This window comes from Budorcas taxicolor, chromosome 2 (genome assembly GCF_023091745.1).
Source record: "Budorcas taxicolor isolate Tak-1 chromosome 2, Takin1.1, whole genome shotgun sequence".
NCBI lineage: Eukaryota > Metazoa > Chordata > Mammalia > Artiodactyla > Bovidae > Budorcas > Budorcas taxicolor.
In genome coordinates, this window is record NC_068911.1 from 79395490 (window position 1) to 79423260 (window position 27771).

At 35.0% G+C, this 27771-nt stretch overlaps 1 protein-coding gene across 1 annotated transcript in view; it reads right to left on the reverse strand.

Annotated features, from left to right (window-relative positions):
- Positions 1-27771, reverse strand: part of PSMD14 (proteasome 26S subunit, non-ATPase 14) — a 104136-nt gene that overhangs the window by 7722 nt on the left and 68643 nt on the right. The window contains exons 8-10 of the mRNA XM_052662012.1: positions 18039-18146; positions 11687-11761; positions 5569-5694 (exon numbers count right to left, since the gene is read on the reverse strand). Of these exons, the coding sequence (XP_052517972.1) occupies positions 5569-5694; positions 11687-11761; positions 18039-18146 (309 nt within the window). The remainder of the gene's footprint in view (positions 1-5568; positions 5695-11686; positions 11762-18038; positions 18147-27771) is intronic.

Genomic DNA, 27771 nt, shown 5'->3' on the forward strand with positions numbered 1-27771 from the left:
AGAGATATACACTCCTATCTTGTTTAAGCCACTGTTACTTCAAGCTAACACAATCTTGGTTATAAATAAAACATACTTGGTGCAAAAACTGAAAAAAATCCAGGATTTACAAGAAGTATAAAATTCCCCTACCGTCCACCTTGGAGGGAACACTGTTAACAGCATAATACATTGAGTTATATGAGAGATAGAGAGGTTATCACTGGAAAATGGAGGGAAGGTAACATAGCAGGAACTTTTAATATTGCTACACAATTTCATCGTATATACATAAGTTTAAAATATTTCTTTAAGTTAGTACTTATAGAATTTCATTCTTCATAATAAACCCTTAAAAGAGAACATGTTAGCTTAAAGAGCTACATGCACTTAAAAGTGAAAGATAAAATGGGAGATGGCCTTAAAAAATGTCACATATCAATCTTTATTTTCCCACTAGTGGCACATTCTCCCAAACCACTTTTTTTCTACTTGAAAAGAAAAAAGAAACTACTTATATTATTAACTTTTTCTTTGAATACTTTATAAAGTTGAACTTTTTTTCATGTTTATATGCCACTTGTCTTCAGTGAGTTTTCCAGTTTTGTTATCAATTTATTATTGTTTTTTTAAATTATTTTGTAGGAATTATGTGTCTATTATGTACTCTTTGGATACTAGCCTTTTCTGCATTATAGGTATAAATATTTTCTGCTGGCTGGACTTCTAACAAGCATCCAATAAATGTCATTTTTATTGCAGACAAACTTTATTGTTAATCAAATATTTAAAAGCTCACTGATATTTTTACCAATAGTAAAGTAACCTTTGGGAAGCATGACCGCATCTTTACAAATATTGAGTCTTCCCTTACAGAAACAAGGGAATTTATTCATAAATGCTTTTTTTTAAAACTGTATTTCAAAGAAGTCATATATATTTATACATTTACATTTTTATGGTAGTTATTCCTAAGTATTTTGTAATTTTGGATGCTACTGTGAATTGATTTGCCTTTTATAACTCATTTCACCATATGTAACTGCATGGTTACTGTAACCTATATAATTCTCAATCATAATAGTTCTAATAGTATTCTAGTTTAGTTTCATATATTTCTATGTTTGATTGCAAACATATCTTATCATACTTAAATAATGATAATCTGGCCTGATTTCCTAATATTTATATATTATTTTGTTTTTCTTATCTTATTGCACTAGCGTAAAACAAGACTTTCTTATTTAATACAGCTACTTTAGTAAACCAAATGTCATCATGTAATTACTTATTTTATGTTACATAAAAGTTGTATCCAAACTTTCTTTCAGGTTACTAAGCAGGAAGTTTTTCTACCCAAAGTGTAAACTATCAAATCTCTGAATTTATAGGGCCATATGTTTGAAAACAAAGTAGATTTTTATGTTTTTATGCTATTCTTAAAAATGTCTTCTACAATTCCTTTTTCCACTGGCGTACTTATTTACAAATATCTAATCAAATATTGATTATATCAGTTTTGAAATACTGATGCATCTTGGCATGAATAAACTAGTAGATTTGAAATAAAAGAGTTGTGGGTGTTGAAGTTCAGTAATTATAGAGAAATCAACAATTAACAGTCAAGCAGAATCTCAGCGTGGACTTCAGACTTGAAATCAAAAAGTTGATATAAAAGAATTTAATTAATTTTCTAACCTTCTTTCACTTTCAGAGCTAACTGGCACCTAACTATAATTACCTTAGTTTAAAACGCCAACCAATTAAAAAGAATACTATGAGGAACTAGTTGTATGGGCCTTTCTTTTTATATTTTAAGTGTTACTAAAAACTCCACCACATTCTCTTTCAATCACAGAGGGAATTACAGCCCCAAATTTGGACTCCTTCATATCACAGCTTACACATTGTTTTCATTTTATAACCAAACCTTACAAGTTTTTGAGTACTACAGAGATTTTTTAAAACTGTAAAATAGGAAAAACTTCTGTGGATGGGCAGCAGTAACCATAAATAGGTTATTTCCTGGCAGTGATACCAATAAGAATTTATTTAAACTTGTAATGTTACAGAGAAATGAAAACCATTCCTACAGTCTGCTGAATAATAACTTAAGTCCTAACTTTTTAATTTATAAAAGTTAACTGTTTTAAATATGATAAACAATTTCTTTAATCTCTACAACATATACTAGAAACATTATATATATATTTCCCTATAATCTAGAACCAATGGAGATTTCTAGCTGGAACACTATATATAAATCAGGGCAATGCTATTCAAGTGAAAAGTGAAAGTGAAGTCGCTCAGTCGTGTCCGACTCTTTGCGACCCCATGGGCTGTAGCCTACCAGGCTCCTCTGTCCATGGGATTTTCCAAGCAATAGTACTGGAGTGGATTGCCATTTCCTTCTCCAGGGGATCTTCCCGACCCAGGGATCGAACCCAGGTCTCCCACATTGTAGACAGACGCTTTACCGTCTAAGCCACCAAGGAAGTCTGCTGGATTTTAGCTTGTATGGGTCCATCAGCATTTTTTGCAAAGCTCTCCATTCTCGCAAAAGACTGGTTGTTAACTCTTGGCAAATCTTATACACTATCTCTTGGCTAATATTTTGTAAGATGTCTTTAAATTAAAAAGAAAAAAAAATTTTTTTTTTTTTTGCTGTGACAACTAATATCAGTTTTAACTGTCTCCAAAAGCTCTAACCCTTGCTGTCAATTTTTAGTCCCACTGAGTGAACTGCTTATTTAAATTCTATTTTTCTTTTTTGCCACACTGTGGCTTGTGGGATCTTAGTTCCCTGACCAGGGATTAAATCTGCACCCTCAGCAGTTAAAGTGTGGAATCCTAACTAATGGACTGCCAGGGAATTCCTTACTTGTTTAATCTCTTTATATCCTCTCTCAATCTTTCAGTGCATGCATGTGTGCTAAGTAGCTTCAGCTGTGTCTGACTCTGTGTGACCTTATGAACTATAGCCCACCAGGCTCCTCTGTCCATGAGATTCTCCAGGCAAGAATACTGGGAGTGTTTTGCCATGCTCTCCTCCAGGGGATCCTCCCGACCCAAGGATCAAACCTGCATCTCCTTCTCTGCAGGCAGATTCTTCCCCAGGGAAGCCCCTCAATCTTTCTACTTCTACTTAAATTGGAAATGTTAACAGTGTTAACATACTTCAAGTTACCTAGGCAGGGGAACTTTAATTCATCTTTGAGTCCTTCTTCTTTCACCTTATCTATCCAACTGGCACATTTTATTTTACTAATCTGTTGATACCTCTGTTCCTACTACCACTACTATAATCCACACAGACACTTACTACCTTCTGTTTGGGTAACAGGAAGTTCCTCCTAAGAAGAATTTCCATTTCAAATCTCCTCTTAGAATACTTTCTTCTATACTCTTGTTAAATTATGTTTCTAAAGTCAGGTTCTGGGTATATCATGACCCTAATCAAAAAATAAACTATCCAGACTGTTACTTGACTTCAGTAATTTAAAAATCTCTATTCCCCACTATTTACCCTTTTATGTACACGCTTCTTAAGTACTCTGCCCAAACACAGCTTCCTAAAGATGCCCTTGCCTATTTTGTCTCCGAGTCTTCGCTCATGACATTCAGCTGGCTTGGGGTAACATTTCTTTGTATTTCCAAATCTTACTCATGCTTTAAGGTCTAGTTCAAACATTATTATTTTCTAAAACAGCATCCTGGGTCCTTCCCAGCTGAAAGGAAAAAGCTCTGAACTATAGGACTTCACCTGCACTTCTCTATGGCAGTGTTCTCTAAGTTCTAACTTGAATGGGTATACAAATTTCTTGGAAATCTTGTTAAAATATAGATTCTGATTTAGCAGGTCAAAGAGCCTGCATTTCTAACAAGATTACAAGTGAAACTGATGCAGCTGGTCTGTGGAAATTTTGAATACTAAGGTGTTATCAAACACACCAGTTATGGTCTAGTACTCTGGTACTGCTATGTTTTACAAATCACAGATTTTCGATCCTTTAATAGATCACAAGCTCTATGTCCATGTACATAGTATGTATATATATAACTGAAACAGAATGAAATCAAGTCAAATGAGAAAGAAAATAGAATATATCATTTGTAAAAGGGTAAATATTGTTTCATAGAACTTCTGTTGTAATCCCTGGAGAAGGGAAAGGCTACCCACTCCAGTATTCTGGCCTGGAGAATTCCATGAACCGTATAGTCCCATGGGCTTGCAGAGAGTCGGACACAACTGAGTGACTTTCACTTCACTTTACTTCTGTTGTAATATATACACATACATACAAATACACTGCATGTACTGGGTTGAAATGTAAAATCTATTCTTTATATGGATTTTTGTCAAAAAAGTAGAAAAACACGTTATGAGTTGAACCATGTCCGCCCTAAAAGGACATATTGAAATCATAACCTTGGTTATAGCTTAGAATTATGCTGCCACAAGCCAAAGAATACCTGGGGACCAAGAGAAGCTGGAAAAGGAAAAGAAGGACGCTCCCCTGCTAGAGGCTGCACAGGGAGTAAGGCCCTCCCAATACCTTGATTTTGGACTTCGAGCTTCAGATTGTAAAAGAACAGAAATCTGTGAATAAAATATTATCGTGACCACATATACTTGTGTGTGTGTGCGCATGTGATCAGTCTTTCAGTCACATCCAACTTTTTGCAACCCTATGGACTGTACCCTGCCAGGCTCTTCTGACCATAAGATTTCCCAGGCAAGAATACTGGAGTGGTTTGCCATTTCCTATTCCAGGGGATCTTCCCGAACCAGGAATCGAATCCAGGTCTTCTATGTCTCCTACATTGGCAGGTGGATTCTTTACCACTGAGCCACCTGGAAAGCCCCACATACACTTTAGCGTACAATAAACATTTTTAGGAGATTCTCAAAATTATAACTTTTCTTACATCCTCATATGAAGTGGTCTCCCCTTGCTCTTCTCCTTTATATCATCCTGTTTACTGTCTTCACAGCACTAATTATAATGTATTGTATTGTGTTTATTTGTTGACTTTCTGTTTCCTCTGCCAGAAAATAAATTCCACGAGGATAGGTCTTATTTCTTACTATACCCCCCGAGCCTGACATCTATCTAACTGGCTTCCAATAAATACTTATTTAATGAAAAACAGGAAACTTCACGTTACGTGTTATGAAGTGTTAAATGCTGCTGTTGTTCACATCCCCTTGTTCCTCCTTCCCTTCCAAGAAAAAGTCCTCTGAGTAATGGAGAGATTTCAAATGTACAAGACCATTTTACACGGTCTACAACCGGGGCTGGCTAACTACAGGCCATGAGTCAAATCTCGCTGGATGCCGATTTTACTAAGACACAGCTTCACACATTCCTTTCTGTATTTACTGTCTGTGGCTACTTTTACTCTGTAACCGCAGAGTTGAGTAGTTGCAACAGACTGGATGGCTGGGATGGCCTGTACAGCCTAAAATATTTACTGTTTGATCTATGAAATAGGCCACTCTGCTTTTAACTGTTTATATAATGCCTGATATCTAACTGCACATATTCCAAAGGTTATAAGAAATAAACGCTGAAAATAAGTTTTTACCTTATTGTAATTTTTTGCTAATTCCAACATCTCTTTTACCACTGATTCATTATGTTTACAGTGTTCACTGTAGTCCTGAAGTGTCAAACCTTCCATCCAACTCTTCTTATGCAAATTTAATAACATCTAAAAAACATAAAGAAAAATTAATTATGCTTCTGTACTGAAGAAATTTCCTTTATGTCTTGAAAAACAACTTCACAAACAACTTTTGGAATTAATGAATTTAAATTTAATTTTATTAATTTAAATAAACCCTAAAGAGTATCCTCCTAAATTTATATTAACAAAACTCTAAGGAATACTCCAACCCCATGGCCTTTGCATTTGCTGTCCCTCTGCCTCAAAGGCTGTTTTCTTTATCTTTCTGTAGCTTACTTTTCTCACTTCCTTAGAGATAGATGCCACTTCTCACCACCTTATAAAAAAGCCACTCCACACTATCCTAAACATCTTTCTTTCCTTAACCTGTTTTGTTATTTTTACAACACTATAAACAGCTGAAACTTGTGTTTTCTTGTGTAGTGCATTTCTTTCTCACTAAAGAGAAATCAACAGGGCAAGGACTTTAATTAAAGATCACCAAGGTCTAGATTCTAGAATCTAGATCATAATCTAATCATAGCAAATAATCAATAAGTATATACTGAATGAATGAAACTACTATGTTATGCATAGGATTTCTAACAGTTCATACAGCCCAGCTTTCAAATACCAAGATAAGCAGGTAAATGCTCCTATTGACTGAATGACTTTGTGTCAGTCTTTCTGAGCCTTTGTTTACAGTATCTATGAATTGAAGGCTTGTAGATAATCTCCAAGTTTCCTTCAAATTTTAATATTCTGTCTATAACTTCTTAAATTTAAATGTTATATCAGAATGAAAAGTCATAAAACTGGGAAGAAAATCAGATTCATCCAGTTTGCAATCACATCAGCAAACTAGGATCAGATCCTATTAATGATCACGGAACTAAACACCTTAGCTCATTATTTCTTAAATTGGACTCCTAGTTCTGAAGACATATTCTTGGAAACTCATCAGTTTTCAAGTTCAAACTCCTAAGACAGTTTTTCTTAAAGTCCTATTCTATAAATAATGTCCTTCAGTTGAGGAGTACCAGTGAAGAAGAGTTTTCTAAATGATAAAATTACACAAGATCAAAAAAATGGTGGCTACAGAACGATTGATGTTTTCTTGCTATGAAAACCGGTATACTTTATTTAACTTTTTATTTTATATTGGGGTGTACTGATTAGATTCAGGGGAACAGCAAATGGACTCAGCCATACGTATACATATAACCATTCTCCCCCAACGTCCCCTCCCATCCAGGCTGTCATATACCATTAAACAGAGTTCCCTGTGCAACACAGTAGGTCCTAGAAGCAGTATGCTTTAAGTGAGATCCACAAGGCATGAGGCTCTAAAGACATAGTCAGAAGTGAGTTTAGTTTAAAAGAACTGTTTGCAGCTAAAATCAGTACAAAGTTTTCCTTATGCTGAAGAATAAGCTACAAGTCAAAATCATCTATGAGAACTTTCAAGACACAAAAGCTCCAAATTCCCTGACTGCTCCCCTAGGGCTCATGGAGGCAAGAGTAGTTTGAAAAAACCTGGAAAACTCCTGCACATGTAGCCCCAATTTCTTTGATTGCTTCCCATCTTCACCATGGATAATGTTTTAGAAAATGCATCTTCAGGAAATTTTGGTGCAGTTGCAACTACCAATGTTATAAGAAAGTGAAAGTGTTATTCGCTCAGTTGTGTCCAGCTCTTTGCGACCCCATGGACTGTAGCCCACCAGGTTCCTCTGCCCATGGAATTCTCCAAGCAAGAATACTAGAGTGAGTTGCCATTTCCTTCTCCAGGGGATCTTCCCAACCCAGGGAATGCTATAAAGCTATAAATGCTATATAGCTATATATACCAATGTTATAAAGCTACCTATGATTGTTGAGAACAGGCTTTTTGTACACATCAAAAGCAAACCAAAAAATTTCCCAAAGAGCAGAATATCCCACCCTGCCTGGACAAGGCTTGCACTGGGCCCCTCAGGTAAGACTTGGAGTTAAGTATACAGGTTGGTGGGACAAGAATAAAGGCAGGGGCTTTTGACATTAAGAAAGCACATGAACTGAGCTATGCTAGGAACATAACTATACTATTAATTAATTATTTATATGCGTGCTTTTTTTATATCAAGGATGGTAGCTAAGGTATCAAGAATGGATACTATAAAAGAAAGAAGAAAAAGAAAGTCTGATGTAATTAGATGGATATTTCCAAACAGTTGGGTCTCAGATATAAGACTGACAATATATTTATAATATATTTATGTATCTGAATGAATTTTTCAGTTTGTGTCTGAGTGGTACCCTTCTACCCATGGCCTGCACCTAGTCTACATAAAATTAAAACAAGTGTTGAAAGTGTACTTTCAGTTATCAACTAACTCTACCAAAGCTGGTATGAACTCTGGAACAAAAGCAAACAGATGGGAGAGAGCTTTATGGCTCTGTGTCTCCCCTCAGGTCAAGGAAGAACTGGCCCCCTGCAGCACCTCACTCAAAACCATGCTCAAGCACCTAGGACCTATGAGGGAGTTTATTGGTGGCTTAGAAGTTTTAAATCAATAGTTTATCAAACTTCAGAAAATCTTACATGGCACATGCTCCCCACAAAATATAAATGAGCCAGAAAATGGAAGTGATATGGTTGAAAGAGGGAGTATTATAGGGAGCCCTCTTATTTCACCTCCCACACACCATATGCACTAGAATCCCTTCTAAGGTAACTCTGTGGGGAACACTTTCAACTAGTAAGAATATCTTGTTTACTACTGATTACTTATCATGTTTGAACTTCAGAGTGCATGTAGCATTCAAAGCTTATTGGCTGTCAACAGTACTCATGCTCTTTAAGACTTTTTAAAGTCTGCCTCAGAGAGAAACGCAAGAAGCCTATTTGGAGGATGACCAATTGCAGTAATAAAGAAAGAAAACAGCAATTCAGATTATAATTTCAAAAAGCAATAGGCAGAATATTTCTAACTAGTTGAGAGAAAAATGTACTCAAGATAACTCTAAATTAGTAGAAGCTAAAGAATGCTAATTTACCAAGATCCTAGGTAATTTGTAAAGTATCAAATTTTACCCCCCAAAGATGTCCTTTTCATTATAGGGGACTGGAATGCAAAAGTAGGAAGTCAAGAAACACCTGGAGTAACAGGCAAATTTGGCCTTGGAGTACAGAATGAAGCACGCCAAAGGCTAACAGAGTTTCCAAGAGAACGCACTGGTCATAGCAAACACCCTCTTCCAACAACACAAGAGAAGACTCTACACATGGACATCACCAGATGGTCAACACCGAAATCAGACTGATTATATTCTTTGCAGCCAAAGATGGAGAAGCTCTATACACTCAGCAAAAACATGATCGGGACCTGACTGTGGCTCAGATCATGAACTTTTTATTGCCAAATTCAGACTTACATTGAAGAAAATGGAGAAAACCACTGACCATTCAGGTATGACCTAAATCAAATCCCTTAGGATTATACAGTGGAAGTGAGAAATAGATTTAAGGGACTAGATCTGATAGAGTGCCTGATGAACTATGGACGGAGGTTCATGACATTGTACAGGAGACAGGGATCAAGACGATCTCCATAAAAAGAAATGCAAAAAGGCAAAATGGCTGTCCAAGGAGACCTTACAAATAGCTGTGAAAAAGAAAAGGAAATACATAAGCATCTGAATGCAGAGTTCCAAAACACAGCAAGGAGAGATAAGAAAGGCTTCCTCAGTGATCAATGCAAAGAAATAGAGAAAAGCAATAGAATGGAAAAGACTAGAGATCTCTTCAAGAAAATTAGAGATACCAAGGGAACATTTCATGGAAAGATGGGCTCAATAAAGGACAGAAATGGTATGGACCTAACAGAAGCAGAAGATATTAAGAAGAGGTGGCAAGAAGACACAGGAGAACTATACAAAAAAGATCTTCACGACCCAGATAATCACGATGGTGTGATTACTCACCTAGAGCCAGACATCTTGGAATGTGAAATCAAGTGGGCCTTAGGAAGCATCACTACAAACAAAGCTAGTGGAGGTGATGGAATTCTGGTAGAGCTATTTCAAATCTTAAAAGATGATGCTACGAAAGTGCTGCGGTCAGTATGTCAGCAAACTTGGAAAACTCAGCAGTGGCCACAGGACTGGAAAAGGTCCGTTTTCATTCCAATCCCAAAGAAAGGCAATTCGAAAGAATGCTCAAACTACTGAAAAATTGCACTCATCTCACACGCTAGTAAAGTAATGCTCAAAATTCTCCAGGCCAGGCTTCAGCAATATGTGAACCATGAACTTCCAGATGTTCAAGCTGGTTTTAGAAAAGGCAGAGGAACCAGAGATCAAACTGCCAACATCTACTGGATCATCCAAAAAGCAAGAGAGTTCCAGAAAAACATCTATTTCTGCTTTACCGACTATGCCAAAACCTTTGACTGTGTGGATCACAACAAAATGTGGAAAATCCTTCAAGAGATGGGAATACCAGACCACCTGACCTGCCTCTTGAGAAATCTGTATGCAGGTCAGGAAGCAACAGTTAGAACTGGACATGGAACAACAGACTGGTTCCAAATAGGAAAAGGAGGACGTCAAGGCTGTATATTGTCACCCTGCTTATTTAACTTATACGCAGAGTACATCATGAGAAACGCTGGACTGGAAGAAACACAAGCTGGAATCAAGATTGCTGGGAGAAATATCAATAACCTCAGATACGCAGATGACACCACCCTTATAGCAGAAAGTGAAGAACTGAAGAACCTCTTGATGAAAGTGAAAAAGGAGAGTGAAAAAGCTGGCTTAAAGCTCAACATTGAGAAAACGAAGATCATGGCATCTGGTCCCATCACTTCCTGGCAAATAGATGGGGAAACAGTGGCTGACTTTATTTTTTGGGGCTCCAAAATCATGCAGATGGTGATTGCAGCCATGAAATTAAAAGACGCTTACTCCTTGGAAGTAAGTTATCACCAACCTACACAGCACATTAAAAAGCAGAGACATTACTTTGCCAACAAAGGTCCGTCTAGTCTAGACTACGGTTTTTCCAGTAGTCAAGTATGGATGTGAGAGTTGGACTATAAAGAAAGCTGAGCGCTGAAGAATTGATGCTTTTGAAGAAGCTTTTGGAGAAGATTCTTGAGGGTTCCTTGGACTGCAAGGAGATCTAACCAATCCATCCTAAAGGAGATTAATTCTGGATGTTCATTGGTAGGACTGATGTTGAAGCTGAGACTCCAATACTTCGGCCACCTGATGCAAAGAGCTGATTCATTGGAAAAGACCCTAATGCTGGGAAAGATTCAGGGCAAGATGAGTAGGGGATGACAAAGGATGATATGGTTGGATGGCATCACCGACTCAATGGACATGAGTTTGGGTAAACTCAGGTAGTTGGTGATGGACATGGAGGCCTGGTTTGCTGCAGTTTATGGGGTCGCAAAGAGTCGGACACGACTGAGCGACTAAACTGAACTGAAAAAATGCTAATTCATCAAGATGCTAGGTAATTTTTAAAGTATCAAATTTTACTACTATAAAAAGGTGTACAAATTTAGATCTGAATATCTGAAAATCCTTAAAATGCATTTCCCTTTTGACTCACTCATCCTAAGTAACCATGATACTTTTTAAAAAACACAATACAGTTACAATCTAATTTATTCCTTTCAAATTTGGAAAGTTATCTATTTAGCAATTTAGTGACAAAAGGTCATTTTTATGGAGAAGATAAATTAATCAGAAAAATCACAGACCTAGAAGAAAGATTTTTATAATTTATCATAAAACCAAGGTGGAATGTTTGTTTCCTACTTCTTCTAACTTCTTCCTTCTTCTAACATAGCAAGAAGTTAAAACTGTCTTTCACTTTTTCCAGTAAAATATTCCTTTATTTTATGCTGCAATTCAAGAGGAATGAAAAAACTTTTGAATACAATGAAAGAGATCAATAATTTAAATTCAAATAAACTAGGTAATAGTTCAACTGTTTGAAATAGACATTTTTCCTCCTCAAAGGTAAAAAATTTAAGCTCACCTTCTGTTCCAATTCATTTTTCCGATAGTTAATAGTAATGGAGTAATAATGTCTGTTTAGTCCATGAATTAATGCCTATATAGATAAATGATTAGAAAAAGGACAAATCAGTATTTTTCATCTAATAAAATAAATACAACTGTTTGAAAATATTGACATATCCAGTAGACAATACCTTTATATCTTCTAAACATGACTTTTTATCCAAAATAAATATTAAACTATTTTTTTCTCAGCTAAAGTTTAGGAGTGAGGTTCTGAGGTATGGGGCACACATTCTTTAAGGCATGATACAGCAGCACAGATTCAACAGTTTTAGTAGCCTTGCTCAGAGTTAGATACAGTTTGACTTTATCATTATCTAACTTAGAAATTAACTATTCATAATTTAGAAATAGCACATAAGTTATTAAGTCTAATTTTATGATCATCTAGGCAGTGGCTCTTTCTTACTTAGAAAAAAGCCTAAAAAGCTGTAACAAAATAATTATTCCTTCACCCACAACATTAGTCTGGAGTTTCCCTTTTTAATTCATTTCTAATATTTGAAAAGTAACTGTCTGCACATGTCTCTAAATTAATAAAATGGAATCTGTTCTGTACTGGATCTAGTGACAGGCAATCTCATTCAGCAGTACTTGTAGATATCACTTGGGCTAAATTTATATTTCTTTATTATTGTCCCTGTTAATCTTTCATACTCCCTGTGTTAGTTCTACTACTTTTATCCAAATGCCGTAATTGAAAATCAAGTAGGTAGTTCCTTCAAGTTCAAAAGTGGGAATTTCAGCAGAAAAGTTGAATCTCTAAAATATGGACCTGTCTGTTTCCCCATTTGGCTAATGGAAACTTCTTTCCACTGTACTTGATCACCGAGAAAAACAGGGAGACCATAATAAAAACTTAAGCTAATGGCATGGTTTTATTAAGAAACAATAACCCTGCATGTGCTGGAAATGCTTCACAACTGCTTAAATAACTTAGCAGCAGAGGTTCAAATGAGGTCCAGAACAGTTTCTATGGACTCCTTAATCAGCCTTCCAAGACATTAAAGCACAGAAATATACATTGGATACATTTTCAAGTACAAAAACAAAAAGGGCTTTGGGGTTAACTCTCAGGAATCTAAAGATAAACTATAATTAGATTTTTATAGTGTAGTCTTAAGGTGTTGAGGCAAAAAAAGGGGGTAGAAAGAAAACATTTGATGAGCACCTGGCATCTGCTTTACAAAATAAGTCTTCTAATCTTCACAACAACCCAGTAAGGTAGGCTGGTTCCGTGTGTATTTCTGACAGATGAGGTAATAAGACACTAATCTCAATTTGTACTAGTTTCTACCTAATAAAAGGCAAAGCTGGGATCTGAGCCTAAGACTTTTTGACTCCAAAGCCCATGTTTTTTTCTACCATACTATGATGCTACAGTATATCTCAGAAATTCTTAAATTCTTTGTACTTTAAAAATGAGAATGAAAACAAAGCATAGTCTTATTATTAAATTTTGCTAGCAAAATCACCCCACCAAATACTAACCCATTTTAGATTATGTACTGCAAAAATCCATTCTCATATTTCTAACATCTACTATAATAAAACAGTTGACATGTGAAATTAAAGTACTAAGAGGATCTATTAAAGCCTTATTCATTTCAGTAATCAAGAACAGTGAGTAAATTTCAGTGCATAGATATGTATACTACTGTGAGGATCAAACAGTGGGGCTAATCAGTGCCTCCTTTAAATGGTACTCAACTTTATGCAAATTAGGAAGTACATCCTCTGGGTGGAAGAATTTAAAGAAAAGGTGCCCAAGGGCTCCAAGCAGACACAGCCGGGCTAGAGAGTGAAGCTTAGGCTAGATTCCAGGTGCCAACTGACCTCTCACACAAGTGCTTTTATGCCGTGCTCCAACTGTGTGATTTTACATAGTGGCCATAAAACTAGTAATGGTATAGCCAATAGATACAGAAGTCAGCCAAATGGGCACCTACACACGTCCGCATTTTGGAGATAAACTGTACTGCTGAAATACACAGTTTAGAACTTGAAGGCACTACCTACTTGATTTTCAATTACGTTATTCAGATAAAAGTAGTAAAACTAACACAGGTAGTATGAAAGATTAGCAGGAACAATAATAAATATAAATTTAATCCAAATGATATCCTCAAACTATTTTCTAATTTCACTTACTCACCTGCTGCATGCCCCCATTACATTCATCCCAAATCATAAGTAAACTGGCCCCGCGGAGTCCTTCTTCCATATAAACCCAAAAGGCGCAGGCTCTTTTATTTAACTTAGTGAAAAATAAACCTTCTCAGATTCACCAATCTAGTTGACACTGAATTACAAGTTGTGGCAGCATACACCAAATATAAGATTAGCTTTACCAAGGAGGAGACTAGCCTCTTAAAAGGGCCAAGTTGAAAATGCCATAGTATATCAGGCCAACAAAGAAGTGACATAACCAGGAAATTTTGGAGAACATCAATACCTAATTTTTAAATCTACACTTAACAAAACACATGATGGATTTAGGAAAATTTAGGCAATTCTTCAGTAAAACAGGATTTTGTCCTGAAGCTCATTCATTAATTATTTGAAAACTCCAACAATTTCTCATAGAAGCACTATTAAAAAGCAAGGTTCTGTTCTATACTGTTTATATTGTGGGCTGTAAGCTTTCAGTGGCTGATCTGGGAAGCTAAATCACCTTTTAGAGCACTGTTTCTAGGACAATACATTTTAGAATTACTCAAATGGGCCTTAGCTTATTTGCTTCAAGGATATGCTGACCCTTGTTTTCTTTGCTCAAAAGCTGTCAAAAACTTTCAAAGAAGGGAGTTCTTCCTAGGTTGAGACTCAATATCACGTGTAAGATGCTATTTATTTTAGACAAAGAGTAATCTGGAGAAGTAACTAGACAAAGAGGAGTTCTGAGATCCCACTGATTTGACTTTCAGGTTATTTCTATATTTAAGTTCATCTTTAGAGTAGAGCTTTATAATTTTGTTGGTATGACAGATCTGAAGAAAAGTACACCAATAATCATTATGGTGAAATACTTTCTGGCAATGTCTAGACTACTCAGGAGAAATGAGAAGTTCTAACTTCATTTGCTCACTGTGTGGAAAACAGGCATATTATAAAACACACAGCTTATGAAAGGTATAATAACCTATTTATAGGTTCTTGATAGGTTAAAAAAAAGTTTCATGCTCTTAAGGCATATTTATTTAGATCTAAAGATAATCTGTTTGCCTTATTTTACACTGATAAACTGAAACTGTGCTGCTAAATATCATCCATTAAATCATACTTTAAAAGGAAGCTTTCTTTATATAAATAAAATAACTGAAAAGAAACAAAACATGTGCTTTGTTCCCTTTTGGGTGGAGGACTAGGCTCCAAATGGCAAATGCAGAAGGGATAACTTTTGCTAAATACTTTTTCATAAGTTTTGAATTTTGAGCTGTATATGTATATTATCTATGCCAAAATTAATGAATAAGTGAATCTTCTAACTATAGTATAAAAGGAGAATCTCTGCTTAGAGTTCCTACAACTCACTAGGTAACCTAGGCAAATCACAAATATGCTGGGCTCAAGTCTCCTCATCTACAAAATGCCCACAATGGTTCTTTCTAGAGCAACTGACTCACAACTGCTTAACAACTACTGAAAATAATTTTTTCGAAGAGTTTAATTCTGTTAGACAATGAAGTTGTACTCAGAGCTACACTTAAGGGGCTCACAATCCTAGTACAATGCATCTATGCATCAATAGTTAGTAAATTTCCATGCAGCTGACAACCAATCTTCAAACAAACTGTGACCTTTAAGGACTTGAAATGATGAACAATTTTTAGTGAAATAGGTTTAATAAAATAAATGTTTGCTAATCCTCAATTCTATACATTTGACAGTACTGGTCAAATGTTCCACATACAAAATAGTATTACAGTTACAAACATTAACAGGAAACTCTACAGTATAGGCATTACACTTTTCACTCTATTGGAAATGACTCTATTAATGACTTCTCTTATTTAAAACATGAAAGTTCATATAAACCTTGTCTATTAGCTTTGTTTTGTTGTAGATGCTTCAACATTGCTATTAGTGCTTAAAAGTAACATCTTCTAAAAGCAGTATGTTTCACTGCAAAAAGTTTAAGAAATAAAGAGAAGGAAAAACAAGAAAAAAATCCATAATCCTATTACCCAAAGGCAATCAATACTAACATTGTGGTTTAAATACACACACACAGTTTTTAATATATATTTTTTCAAAGAGGAGAACTTGTATATGTGATTTTATCATCTTTACCTTAAAGTATTTTGAACTTTCCTCAATATATTAAATAGTAGTTTACAATATAACCCTAATATTATAGTAAAAAAAAATCAGCAAAGCATTAGCAAACACCAGCATGAGGGCTGATGGACCTATTCCTACTACTTGTAAGTTGGTTTAGGAATAAGATCCCTCTAAACACAAACTAATTTTCCTCCAAAATAAGAGGCATGGCCTTTCTGAAAGGTTTCTGATCCCTGAGGTACAGATTCTACCAACACATCTTAAAATTCTATTATGAATAACACCATTCACTTCAAGTTCTTCTAGGTTGCTTTCTTTCTACCTTGTCTTAGAAAACTAAGAAGTTGTATTAAGGTGTGCCCTTGTTCTGTCAGTTTTTCGCTTGACCCCATTTGAGTGTTTTAGTACTGGAATTGTCTCAAAACTGCAAAGCATTCAGATAGATATCTTCCTGATGGGCGCTATATAAACTGTGAAATAAATATATTTACAGATTTTAATTGGAAGGCAAAACAAGCTAAGAAGAAATGAAAAACAATGATGCTATAGCTGTTATATACACAGGTCCCCTTAACTTCAGTTTGGAAAGCTTCACAAGGTTCATCTTAAATTACAGTTTATCAGGTAAAAAATACAAACTGGATTGATGCAAAAAGAACCAGATTTTAATTATTTAATTACACTCAATTTTTAAGGTTAAACAGCAGTATTTAAATTTAAAAGACAGTATCTGCAACAGGTGGCTGTTGACTTGCAATTAGTAGAAACTTCTGGCAGAAACACACCATGCAGTAATCACAATGATCTTAGACTGTGAGATGCTACTTAACCTTTTGCAAAAAAATAATGAAGCAGTATGATGCTATGGGGGTTTACAAGAAAGGTCATTATCACAGGCTAAACTGGTCCAGTAATATATTCTCTTGGAACATGCAAGCATGGGCTTGTCTGTACCCAATCAAAAGCGCTAGTAGCTTACTTCATACTCATTGTACTTTGTAGTTTTCTCTGATGTCTGAAATAATTTTTTCAAAAGCAACACACCTCAATCCTTTGGGAAAAAAATTTTTTCACTTTGATGAAGGCTTCAGATGAGTGATTGCTGAAAAACTAAGCATCTGAAGGTATAAAGTTATCAAAGTATAGCCAAGCTTAACCATGGCTAACTGTCAAAGCCACAACTCCCTAAAGACAACCACAGGACAGAGCAAGGTTTCAGAAGCAGAGCAGCAATAGCTACTATAATGCCTCTGTCCTGTGTGTTCTATTTAACCAAACATGATATTCCTGTCCTTTTAATTAATCTTCAGAGAAGCAATTAACTATACAGACACAGGTTGTGGTGCATTTAAAAACATATTAAAATAATTTTTGCAGACAATAAAGATTTGTGTAAAAACAATGAGGTATGTGAACGATACAAAGAAAACACTAATCACTCAGGAGGATATTAAGTGTCTAAATAACTTTAATAATATGCCTGACATTACTAGAAAGAACAAGATACAAACTAATCGAAAGCAATATGTAGCTGTGTCTTGTATGAATTGTTTTAAAAGAAGGGATTAAGCAAAATAAATTTTAAAAAGAAATATTTAAGTACTATTTAGGAACTGCTTCTGGGAACCCCTTAAAGTATACAGCAATTTACCATTAGGTACTAAAAGTCTACTAACCAATCAATAATGATACTATGATACCTAACACACTCCACTTAAACCCCTATCAGTCCTTTACTACATTGTTAACCAACAAAACTGTAAGGTACTCTCAAGATTAAGGATCTACTATGCCCCCCAAAAGGATGTCCTCAAACTGTTAGCGAAGTTTAAAGACATCACTACAAGCAGACTCACATACAACAAATCTAACTTTTGCAAAACTATTTTCATAATCTCCTTTTAAAGCACAAGAAAAATTAACTGCAAAACAAATTAAAGACTAAGTATTGGATCATAAACTGGTCATTTATAACAGGCTTTTAACATGTAAAGCAGTTTTAACATATAATCAAATACAGGCATTACCTGAATAGACGGCTTGTTTAGGTGACCCAGATTTGAGGTTGTTTGTCTTGGTTCATGTCCTAAGACCATCATATTGGCATTGATCAATCTGAAGGCATCAATAACAACCTGTAAAAACAAGGTGTCAGGTCATTTCTTTTTTAAAAAGCAAGTGATGATGTCAAGCAACAGTGGACAAGGCATGATCAACTTGCATCTGTTTCTGGCCTATTTCCAGAAAATCATTTAATTATAATATTAATAAAAAAGAACCCCTGCTGACTGTGCCATCAGCACACCACCCTCTATCTTGTAATGTAAGGTGACACCAATTATTGCAATTTTCATGAAGCAGTAAAGGAAAATATTAACTTTGCATCTTTATTATTGAAACACGTCATTACTAAACTTACACCAAACAGCCCTCATTGGTGTGCATGTCTGTCACCTAAATTTTACCTAATCAAAATGAATGACAAAGAGAAACTAAAACTGAAAGTGAGCACAAGCTAAGGGACCACATCTAAAGCCCAGCCCTGTCACATCAATTATACTATCACAATACTTGAAATGACAACAAAATTACAACCAGCAAGGCAGTCACTCCACGTATTCTCTTCTAGTCAGATACCTTTTACTTCTTGTGACTATAAAAAACTTTATACCTTGTCTGATGGCCTTAAATGTCCAAACCACTCTCAAGAATAAGAGGCACAATACAAGAAAACCAAGGTCATCTACGCTTTAAGTTAGGAACATGGTATAGAATGATACAGTTCTAAGTTCAAAGTAAACAAATAACGATAGGTATTCTCTTTTTGCTGGGTGTATTCAATATTTTTGTAGAGAAAAACTTCAAATCCTTTTATGATACAAATCATCAATTAGCTCTTATATAGTAAGAGATTTAACAAGAATCACCTATTATCTGAATGCTTTTCTCTGTTCATTATCATGGATTTGAAAGAACTTGTTAAAGGTTTTAAATGTTGTTAAGTTTTATGCAAAGAACCTGGGATCTCAAGACACGTGTCTCTTTTAGAGAATGTAAATCAATCACCTAGAGAAAAAACTCTTCATATAAAAATATCTTAAAGCAGGATACAATAATATTTCTAGGTTTGCCTTTCAAAGAGATTTATCAATGTTTCAAAAGCTGCTGTCAACTAGACTGTTTCTCATTTGTATAATTATTGTTTGAGGATACTAAGTAAAAAAAAAAAAAAAATTTCCAAAATAAGTCAACTGGAATGTAATAAAGTCTGAAACATCAAGGAAGTATATTACTAAATGCTATACGCCAAGAACAAGACTGAAAGAGTCACTCTTTCTAAAAAGCTGCCATGAAGGTATGAAAGTACACAAACTTAGATCAAAGCACTATGACAAGTGACACAATCTAAGGCCTCTGTCTATTCCAGCAGCCAGATAAATAAATAAATAAATAATCAACCTTGCCTTTTGCTTTTATTTCTAACAGTTTGAATTTCCCCAAAGATTCTTCTTGCCTTAAAATAAAACCAAGTATCCCCAGAACATGCATGATTTAAAAGTTTGTGAAAACTATTTTCTTTTTATACAATAACTGTAATTCAGTCTTAATTTTCACATTTATGTATAAATAAATATGACCTAGGATTACACCTCTTGCTTACACTTTTTTTTATATTTTTCATAAAGCAATAATAAAAATATGTACTACTATCAAACATGCTTTAATCAGATATTATCAGACAGTTGTTTAAAAACATAGCAAAGTAAAATTTTCTAACATTTTCTACTAAAAAGCACATAAAAATAAGATAAAATTTAGGCCAAAGAAGGGGAAAAGAGACTATTCTGATAGACAGAAGTACAACTTAAATAAATATAAAATTAAGAATTGATTCCCTAACCAACAGCAGTAAATGTTTAAGAGCAAAGCATCACTTTGGTCCAATTGTTTTTTAAAATAGTTTGATTCCAAATAGATTTCAGTACAACTTACAGAAAAAGAACACTCCTACAAAACTATGAAAATTCCATTATATATCACAAGATGTATTTTTATATAGAATGCCTTCAAACCAAAGCAGCAAACCAGCTATTTTACAGGAAAAAGTCTCTAATATTTCTCTGGAATATTATAAACAGGTATGAAACTTCATAAGAAGGAAATGGAAATATCAGTTAAATAGATATTGTGACCAGTTAAAAACAAACTGAAATTTAAATTTTTTAATTCTTTTTAAAATTAAGAGAAAAATTCAAGAATTTAATATGCTGTTCCAACCTATGTGAAATTAAATGCTTAGACTGACAATTTCTGACTGATAATATGATAGCCAATAGAAAATGAATAACTACACCAAGATCAAAGGAATTTGCGTCCATCACTATAGCAACTGTCTTAAGGAAACTAACATGTTCAACAACCTGCAGACTAAAATTAGATTTAGAATGCAATAAAAATATAAATATGGCAATATAGTCTACATTTTAATTTCTATACAATTTTATAATTGCTTTTTGCACTGTGAAAATAAGTAACTTTCTCCTTCAGAACAACTATCAAAATAGACTCATTAATGTCCAGTGCACTAATGAGCAATGGGTGCAGAAGGTGTTAATTATGCCACACTAAGATTCAAGAAAAAGCCCTAGTGAGCACTTGGAGGTGTGTACAAGCTGAAGGCGTTTCTCCATGTTTATGTATTTACAGCATGATGCAACAGAATGACAGCGAAGTGGTCACTCCATGGATGAGGATGGAAATCTTAGATACAATATACTGAACAAAGAACCCCCTAGGATTAATTAAGGTATGGGAGGGGGGCAGGGGCAAAATCCATTTTTTCGAGCTATATGATTTTTCTGAATGGTATCTTTTAATGCATATATACATTAAACCAGTTCAGCCTATGTCATGAGCTTATAAATCCAAAAAGTAATTTAGCCAAAAAACTTTGCCCAAAAAACTCTCTCCTTAATATGTACCAACAAAAACTTCCAACCTAAAGTATGACAAATATTTTCAGGAATATGAGGCTAGACTTTTATAATTCCTTTCCGTGCTACAGTCCTACTCACCACGTTGAATCTCTGTTCACCAGCCTGACCACTTAATTTTTTCTGGTACAAGTGCCTTGAGACTTTTCAGAGGTCACTGCAACAGTAGACAGCTTATAACAAAACCATTAGCAGTTTGGCTAGCTTAGGGAAACCTCTTACTTTCCTTTTTTGTTTATTATCACTGCATGAATCTGCAGCATATGATAGTTTATAATTTCTCAGGCTTGTTAAATTCATGTTAAAGGTCTGTTTTCTTGTTGAATAAATTTTGTTCATATAATGCTGCCTATTTCATACACTCAGTCTTTAATAGCACCTTTGGTCTATGCGCAACTCACAGATCAAAACAGAGGACTAAAATAGGGGTTGATGATGCTATTTACATGTGTGATTCCTGCTGTCTTCTTGTTAGTAGCTTTAATATAATAGAAGACCTTGTCTGTTTTGTAATTAACACATCTTTACTGGAGAGATATTTGGAAGTGATTGCTGTGAATATACTGGTTAGTAAAATAAACACAATCACACACCACTTTCTGTTATCAGACAAATTTGTGAATTGTACACATTATACTCCAGATCAACAAACTGTGATATAACAGCCAAGTAGAAGACACATATTTATATAACCCTTTATTTTTCTGAAAATATGTATTCACTCTGACCTTGCAAATATAATTAGCTTGTGGGATGTGCAGATTTCAGTACCATGGTAGCTTTACTAATTGCAACTCTTGGAAATAGACACTAAATATTTGGAAGCTGCCAATACAAAATAAAAACTGCATCTTTTTTGTACATCTGTCTTAGCTTATAAAAGCAAAATAGTTTTAAAAACAATACTGTGTTCCATATTTATTCCAAGCACACCCAAGGGTCAAGGACCTATCATTTCATTTTTAAAACGAATCTGGTTTAGGATACAAAACTGTAATTATTTTCAGATTCAGTTTAAACCATAATTTTTTGGCTTCTTTCAAGAGTATAGTACAGTTTAGCCAATATGCTATTTATTTTTAAATTCACGTTTTCATATCAACTACTAGGTCACTGAAAGACTAAATTTCTAAAGCAACAATCTATAGTTTCCCAATTTTTACATTCAAAGGAGACTATTTTTTAAGTAAAGCTTGTAAAATTAATTTAATACAAAGGTGTCTGAAAGAAAAATGCATAAGTACTTCTGGCAGTAGATACTATAATTCACAATTTCTCTCCTTCTCTCTTGTTTTTTCAACAGTAGCTGCATTTGGCATTCCCAACTGCCCTTATTTTGAAGTCAATGACTATGGGAAGTGTTTATATATAAAATGAGCCAGGGGAAAAAAAGCTTGAAAAAAAAATTTCAGACCTCAAAATCAATGTCAAACATCAAGAAAAGAGAAGAGTTACAATTCAATTATCAGTTAGGTTACATATTTAAACACATAGAAACCCACCACCATGTGAAGTAGGTCTCTAAATGGCTATAAAAATGCTAGGTGTGGAAAGAAAAGCAACACCCCATATCAAATATCCTTTATCACCTAGAAATGACCTGTTATCAACTGCTTAGGTTGTTTCTAGATTCTTTAAAAATTAAGGATGCATGTGACTGGGAAGTACTGCTGCGGTTTGTGACCATTTCGTTACTTCTGCTGCCATGCACTGCCAGACATCTACAAGAGAAACACATCTTATGTCTCTTGTAAGCCCACAGCATAAAAAATTCAAAGAAATCTTACTTTTTATGCCATTTCCAATGAAAAGCACTAAGAACTAAAACTGACTCATGCCAAATGCATATCACTGAATTGCTGTGATTTCTTAGTCTCAACTTTGCAACACGGAAATTATTTATAAAACGTCAATTTTAGTTCTGGAAAAGAAATTCCTGTGTGTATGTACATTTTCTTTCTTCATCCTTGGAGAATTGCTTATTGTAGCTAGAGATTTGTAGTACAACTTCAATATATTGGGAGAAAAGGGGGATGGAGTGTAACTAGCATAATGTACTTTTTTTTGACAAGTGAAGACATGCATCAAAATTCAAACAGTAAAGCCACAGCTCTGAATATATATACTTTAATGAAAACAAATCGATCTCTGGAAACTAGTATGGTGAAAGGTAATTAGACATTTTTAGATTCATGAAACTTTCTAAAAAGAATATAGTTAAGTCACGAAATAAAGTTTAGCAGAATTTTTATAGTCTATGCCTGTACTCAGTATGGTATAGGTATTTAAATGCTTAAGACACTCTGTGGAGTCACAATCCTGCCTAAGTTAGAATTCTGGTTCTATCACCTGTGAGTTAAGTTAGCTAAGTTAACTGCTATTTGACTTTTCAATGTCACCATGTGCTCATGAACGATACCATTTGATGATAAAATTAAATAAAACAGTATTTGTGTGCTTCCCTGGTGGCTCAAAGGGTTAAAGCATCCGCCTCCAATGTGGGAGACCCGGGTTTGATCCCTGGGTCGGAAAGATCCCCTGGAGAAGGAAATGGCAACCCACTCCAGTACTCTTGCCTGGAGAATCCCATGGACAGAGGAGCCTGGTGGACTTTAGTCCACGGGGTCGCAAAGAGTCGGACACGACTGAGCGACTTCACTTTCACTTCCACCACTGTGGTTCTTAGTGTTACTAACTGTAGCAGTCATGGACTTGCCCAGCTTGGATCTCCTTTCAGTAGAACCTACTGCAGACATAGCTGACTCACAGACTTCAGATGCTACACTTTTGGATCCTCTGGGGCTTCCCCAGGACACATCTCCCTAGGGCTATTCCCAGTCAATGACTGGGCATACGAAGGGTACTACAAACATAGCCATTCCTACCACATAAGGGGTTCTTCTGAAGGACAACAGTCCCAAGGACTCCCCAACAGCCTGGCTGAAACTTTCTTAGGAATATACTGCAGTATGAAGGTCTTCTTACTCAATCCTACCTTCCCTTTCTCCATCCACACAGTCAGACTTCTACTGCTGTCTGAAGAGTCTCCCCTTTATCCATTAAAGGTGCTTCCCCAAATAAATCTCTTGCATAGACCAAATCCTATTTTGGCATTTGATTCTTGGAGCACTCAAACTGACACAGTAAACTAAGCAGAATATTGCTACTGCAGTACAGTGTTAAAGTTTAAGACATATTCCCCCTAGGAAAATTTCTAAATAAAATAAAAAATGTAACAGCTATACTGATTTTTTTTTTTTAAAGACAATATGCCTAGAATTTTGGTATTCCTCTATGATAGGTATTTCTAGAATTAGAGGTGACTAATAAACAGTGAACTTAAAAACTGAATTCCTCAGGGACTATTAATGAGCTACAAGAGACCAGCATCCCTGGGTCACTGGTTGGGTAACAAACTTAACACTATCAAATCTGTCAGTGGCTACCCTGACAGTCAACACAAAAAGGACAAGTGACTTCAGACTCCTGTTTAGTAGACAAAAGAAAACAACACAGTATGTTTACTGACAGTTCCACATAAAGTAAAGGAATAAAAGGCTCCAGAGACTAAAAGCTAGGGCTCACTCACGTTAGAAAGGTAGTAGGGAAGGGATAAGGGAAATAAAGGATTTACATACATTTCTTGTGCTTTAACATCACCTTCCAAAAAAAAATACAAATATATCCTTCAAACTGCCATTTCTCAAAAGGCACAGTCATTTTCATAGGGGAAAAAAATGTAAAGCTCAATTACTTTGGTATGTATCCTTTTTATATATTTTTACTGGGCTTATTAATTAAATATTGCATAGAAATTACACTAATACTCAACAACCAAGAGGTAGGCATTAATATTCTTAATTTATGGATAAGGAAACTGAGGCTCCAAGGACTTGAATAAATTAAATGAGATGACAACCAGTAAGTGACACCACTATCATCTGTACATACACAGGATGCCAAAGCCAGTAGTTTTCATCACCACGTTATCTGATGGAACAGTTATCCTAACACAAAAGCAAAAAAAAAGACCACTCTTAGATTCAGTTACATCCCAGCAAGGTTTGTGTCATGCGCTACCAAATATCCATTCCCCAGCAGAGTACTTGGGACCACTAATACATATACTACAGAAAAGATTTAATAGATTATCTATTAAACTGAAAAGCTCCAAGAAAACATTTTTGGTTATTGGTTTTTTGGTTGTTTTTTGTTTGTTTGTTTGTTTGTTTTTGGCCACACTGCATGGCACCCTGCAATGGACGCACTGAGTTTTAACCACTAGACCACCAGGAAAGTCCCTTCTTTCCCCTTTGATTTGTGTTTAATTAGGAATAAAAACTGCATATAGAAAAGTTACTTGGCATATAAAAAGTGGCAGCAGGCATTAATTGAAAAGCTTACTAGTAGTCTAAGAAAAACCTCTGATTATTATTAGAATAATGATCAACTATGACTTAGAAGAAAATCTACAACCATAGTCAATTCTACCCTCCTGAGGAAATTACAGAGATAACAACAAGGCTAAAGCAGACGAACTTAAGTCCTAGGCTCAGAAACATCCTCACAATTACCAAGGATTAATGTCAAATCATTTGAGTATGATCTTAAGCAACTAATATATACGGGCTATGAAAAGACCTTTTATATAAAGTTACAGGTTCCATTTTCCGGTACAACACTGGCATTAAAACAGGGAGTAGATCTTAGTGCCCTGTGTGTCCATTGCATGCCTGGCACACACAGTATGATCGATAAATGTCTGCTGAATGAATGACCAGGGTTCATTAGATTGAAGAAGTATTCAAGAGGCAAAAGAGTCAATAAATAATATTTTTATAGGTAATGGGACATTGTTTTAAAGGTTTTCCTGCAACTTTACAGAAACAGTTGAATTCAAACCAATTTGAAGCAGATTTCTATCACTCAAATGCATAGAAATTACTAAACAACAATAAATTTGCCCACAAATTGTATTATTAATAGAGAAGTTTGAAATTAAAAGAATGACACTTAAGAACTGTTAGCTGTATATCAGATTTATACTTAGAATTTTAAACATAAAATTGCTTTAACATTCTTAGCTGACAATTTCTGATTATATAGATAAATTAGTGTTCTAAACTACTAAGTCTAGCAGGAATAGTATATGCACATTAACACCTAAAATATTTTCTTAGACTTCCTCACAGATTATATCTGAATGTTATAAAACTTCAAATTGATACTAAGAGTGAAAAACAGGGCACAAACAAAAGATAATATAGAAACTAAACTTGTCCCAAGACTTGGATGAGTATGCTCACAAAGCTATATTAGGAATAGAAATAGAATTTTTATGTGTCCTATTTTCTATTTTTCTCTCTCAGCCTGGAAAACTAGGCAAAGAAAAGGTGTGTGTGTATACAAAATTCGAGATAAGGACTATTCAGCCCTTAAATTAACTTTTATGGGATACTGATGAAAAGAAAATCTTATGAATAGTAGCTAAATATATTCCACTAGCTTTAAAAGACAAATGATATGACAAACTCGAACTCTAGCTCTGATTACACAAAATTCAGATTTATCAAGGCTAATGTCTATGAAACACTGGCTCACTGACCTTGTCAATCTCATGTTTCACTCATTTAAAATAAGACTCTATCATCACTAACATATACAAATTACTTACTAAACCTCACAAAATTAGCTGCAGTTTTCTTACATGTTAAGTCAGAACTGGTAATAACTGACCACTGACACACTCATTCCTTGATTTTATTTTATAACCACTTATGAAAAAACTATTTTTTACAGACACTGCATGAATTTCAGGATAAGGAAAAACTTCTCCCTTAAAAGAAGCTCCAATCTTGTGGGGGAGACAATATTTAGATATATGTGTGTGTGTGTCTTGTGGAGGAGACAATATTTAGATATGTGTTTGTGCGTGCGTGTGTCTTGTGGGGGAGACAATATTTAGATGTGTGTGCATGTGCGTGTGTCTTGTGGGGGAGACAATATTTGTGTGTGTGTGTGTGTGTGTGTGTGTGTGTGTGTGTGTGAAGTCGTTTCACTTGTGTTTGACTCTTTGCGACCCTACAGACTGTACCCACCAGGCTCCGTTGTTCCTGGGATTCTCCAGGCAAGAATACTGGAGTGGGCTGCCATGCCCTCCTCCAGGGGACCTTCTCAACTGAGGGACCGAACCCCATCTCCTGCAGCTCCTGCCCTGCAGGCAAATTCTTTACCACTGAGCCACTGGGGAAGCCCAAAGACAGATGAATAAAACACAAAATGATTTTAATTACATCAATTATCTTAAAGGCCAGAATTTTAACATAATATATTCACATTCTTTTTCATCAGCATGCCCCAGAGAAATATGCTGGAAAAACAATAAGTGTCCAATAAAAAAATCAGCTGAATCAGATGACTATTCCTAAATTAGTCTGAGAGTACAAAATATAAAAAGGGAACTTTTTCATTTCTTTTGTAGCTGTTACCTTCACCTTCCTAAAGTGAGCAAATCAGTAATTAATTTATACACTTATTCTTAAATTTTTCAAAAATATTCAGATTCTATTTTTAAAAACATGATAGTCATTTTTCCTTTTAAGTATCAATTATTTTAATCTTTAGAATAGTGAAGTTTATTGCACATCTTCAACATGCATGTGTACAGAATATATATATCACTTCACAATATTCATAACACCATGAGATAGTTACTAAAATCCTTGTTTTACAGATGAGAAAACTGAAGCGCAAGAATATTAGATAA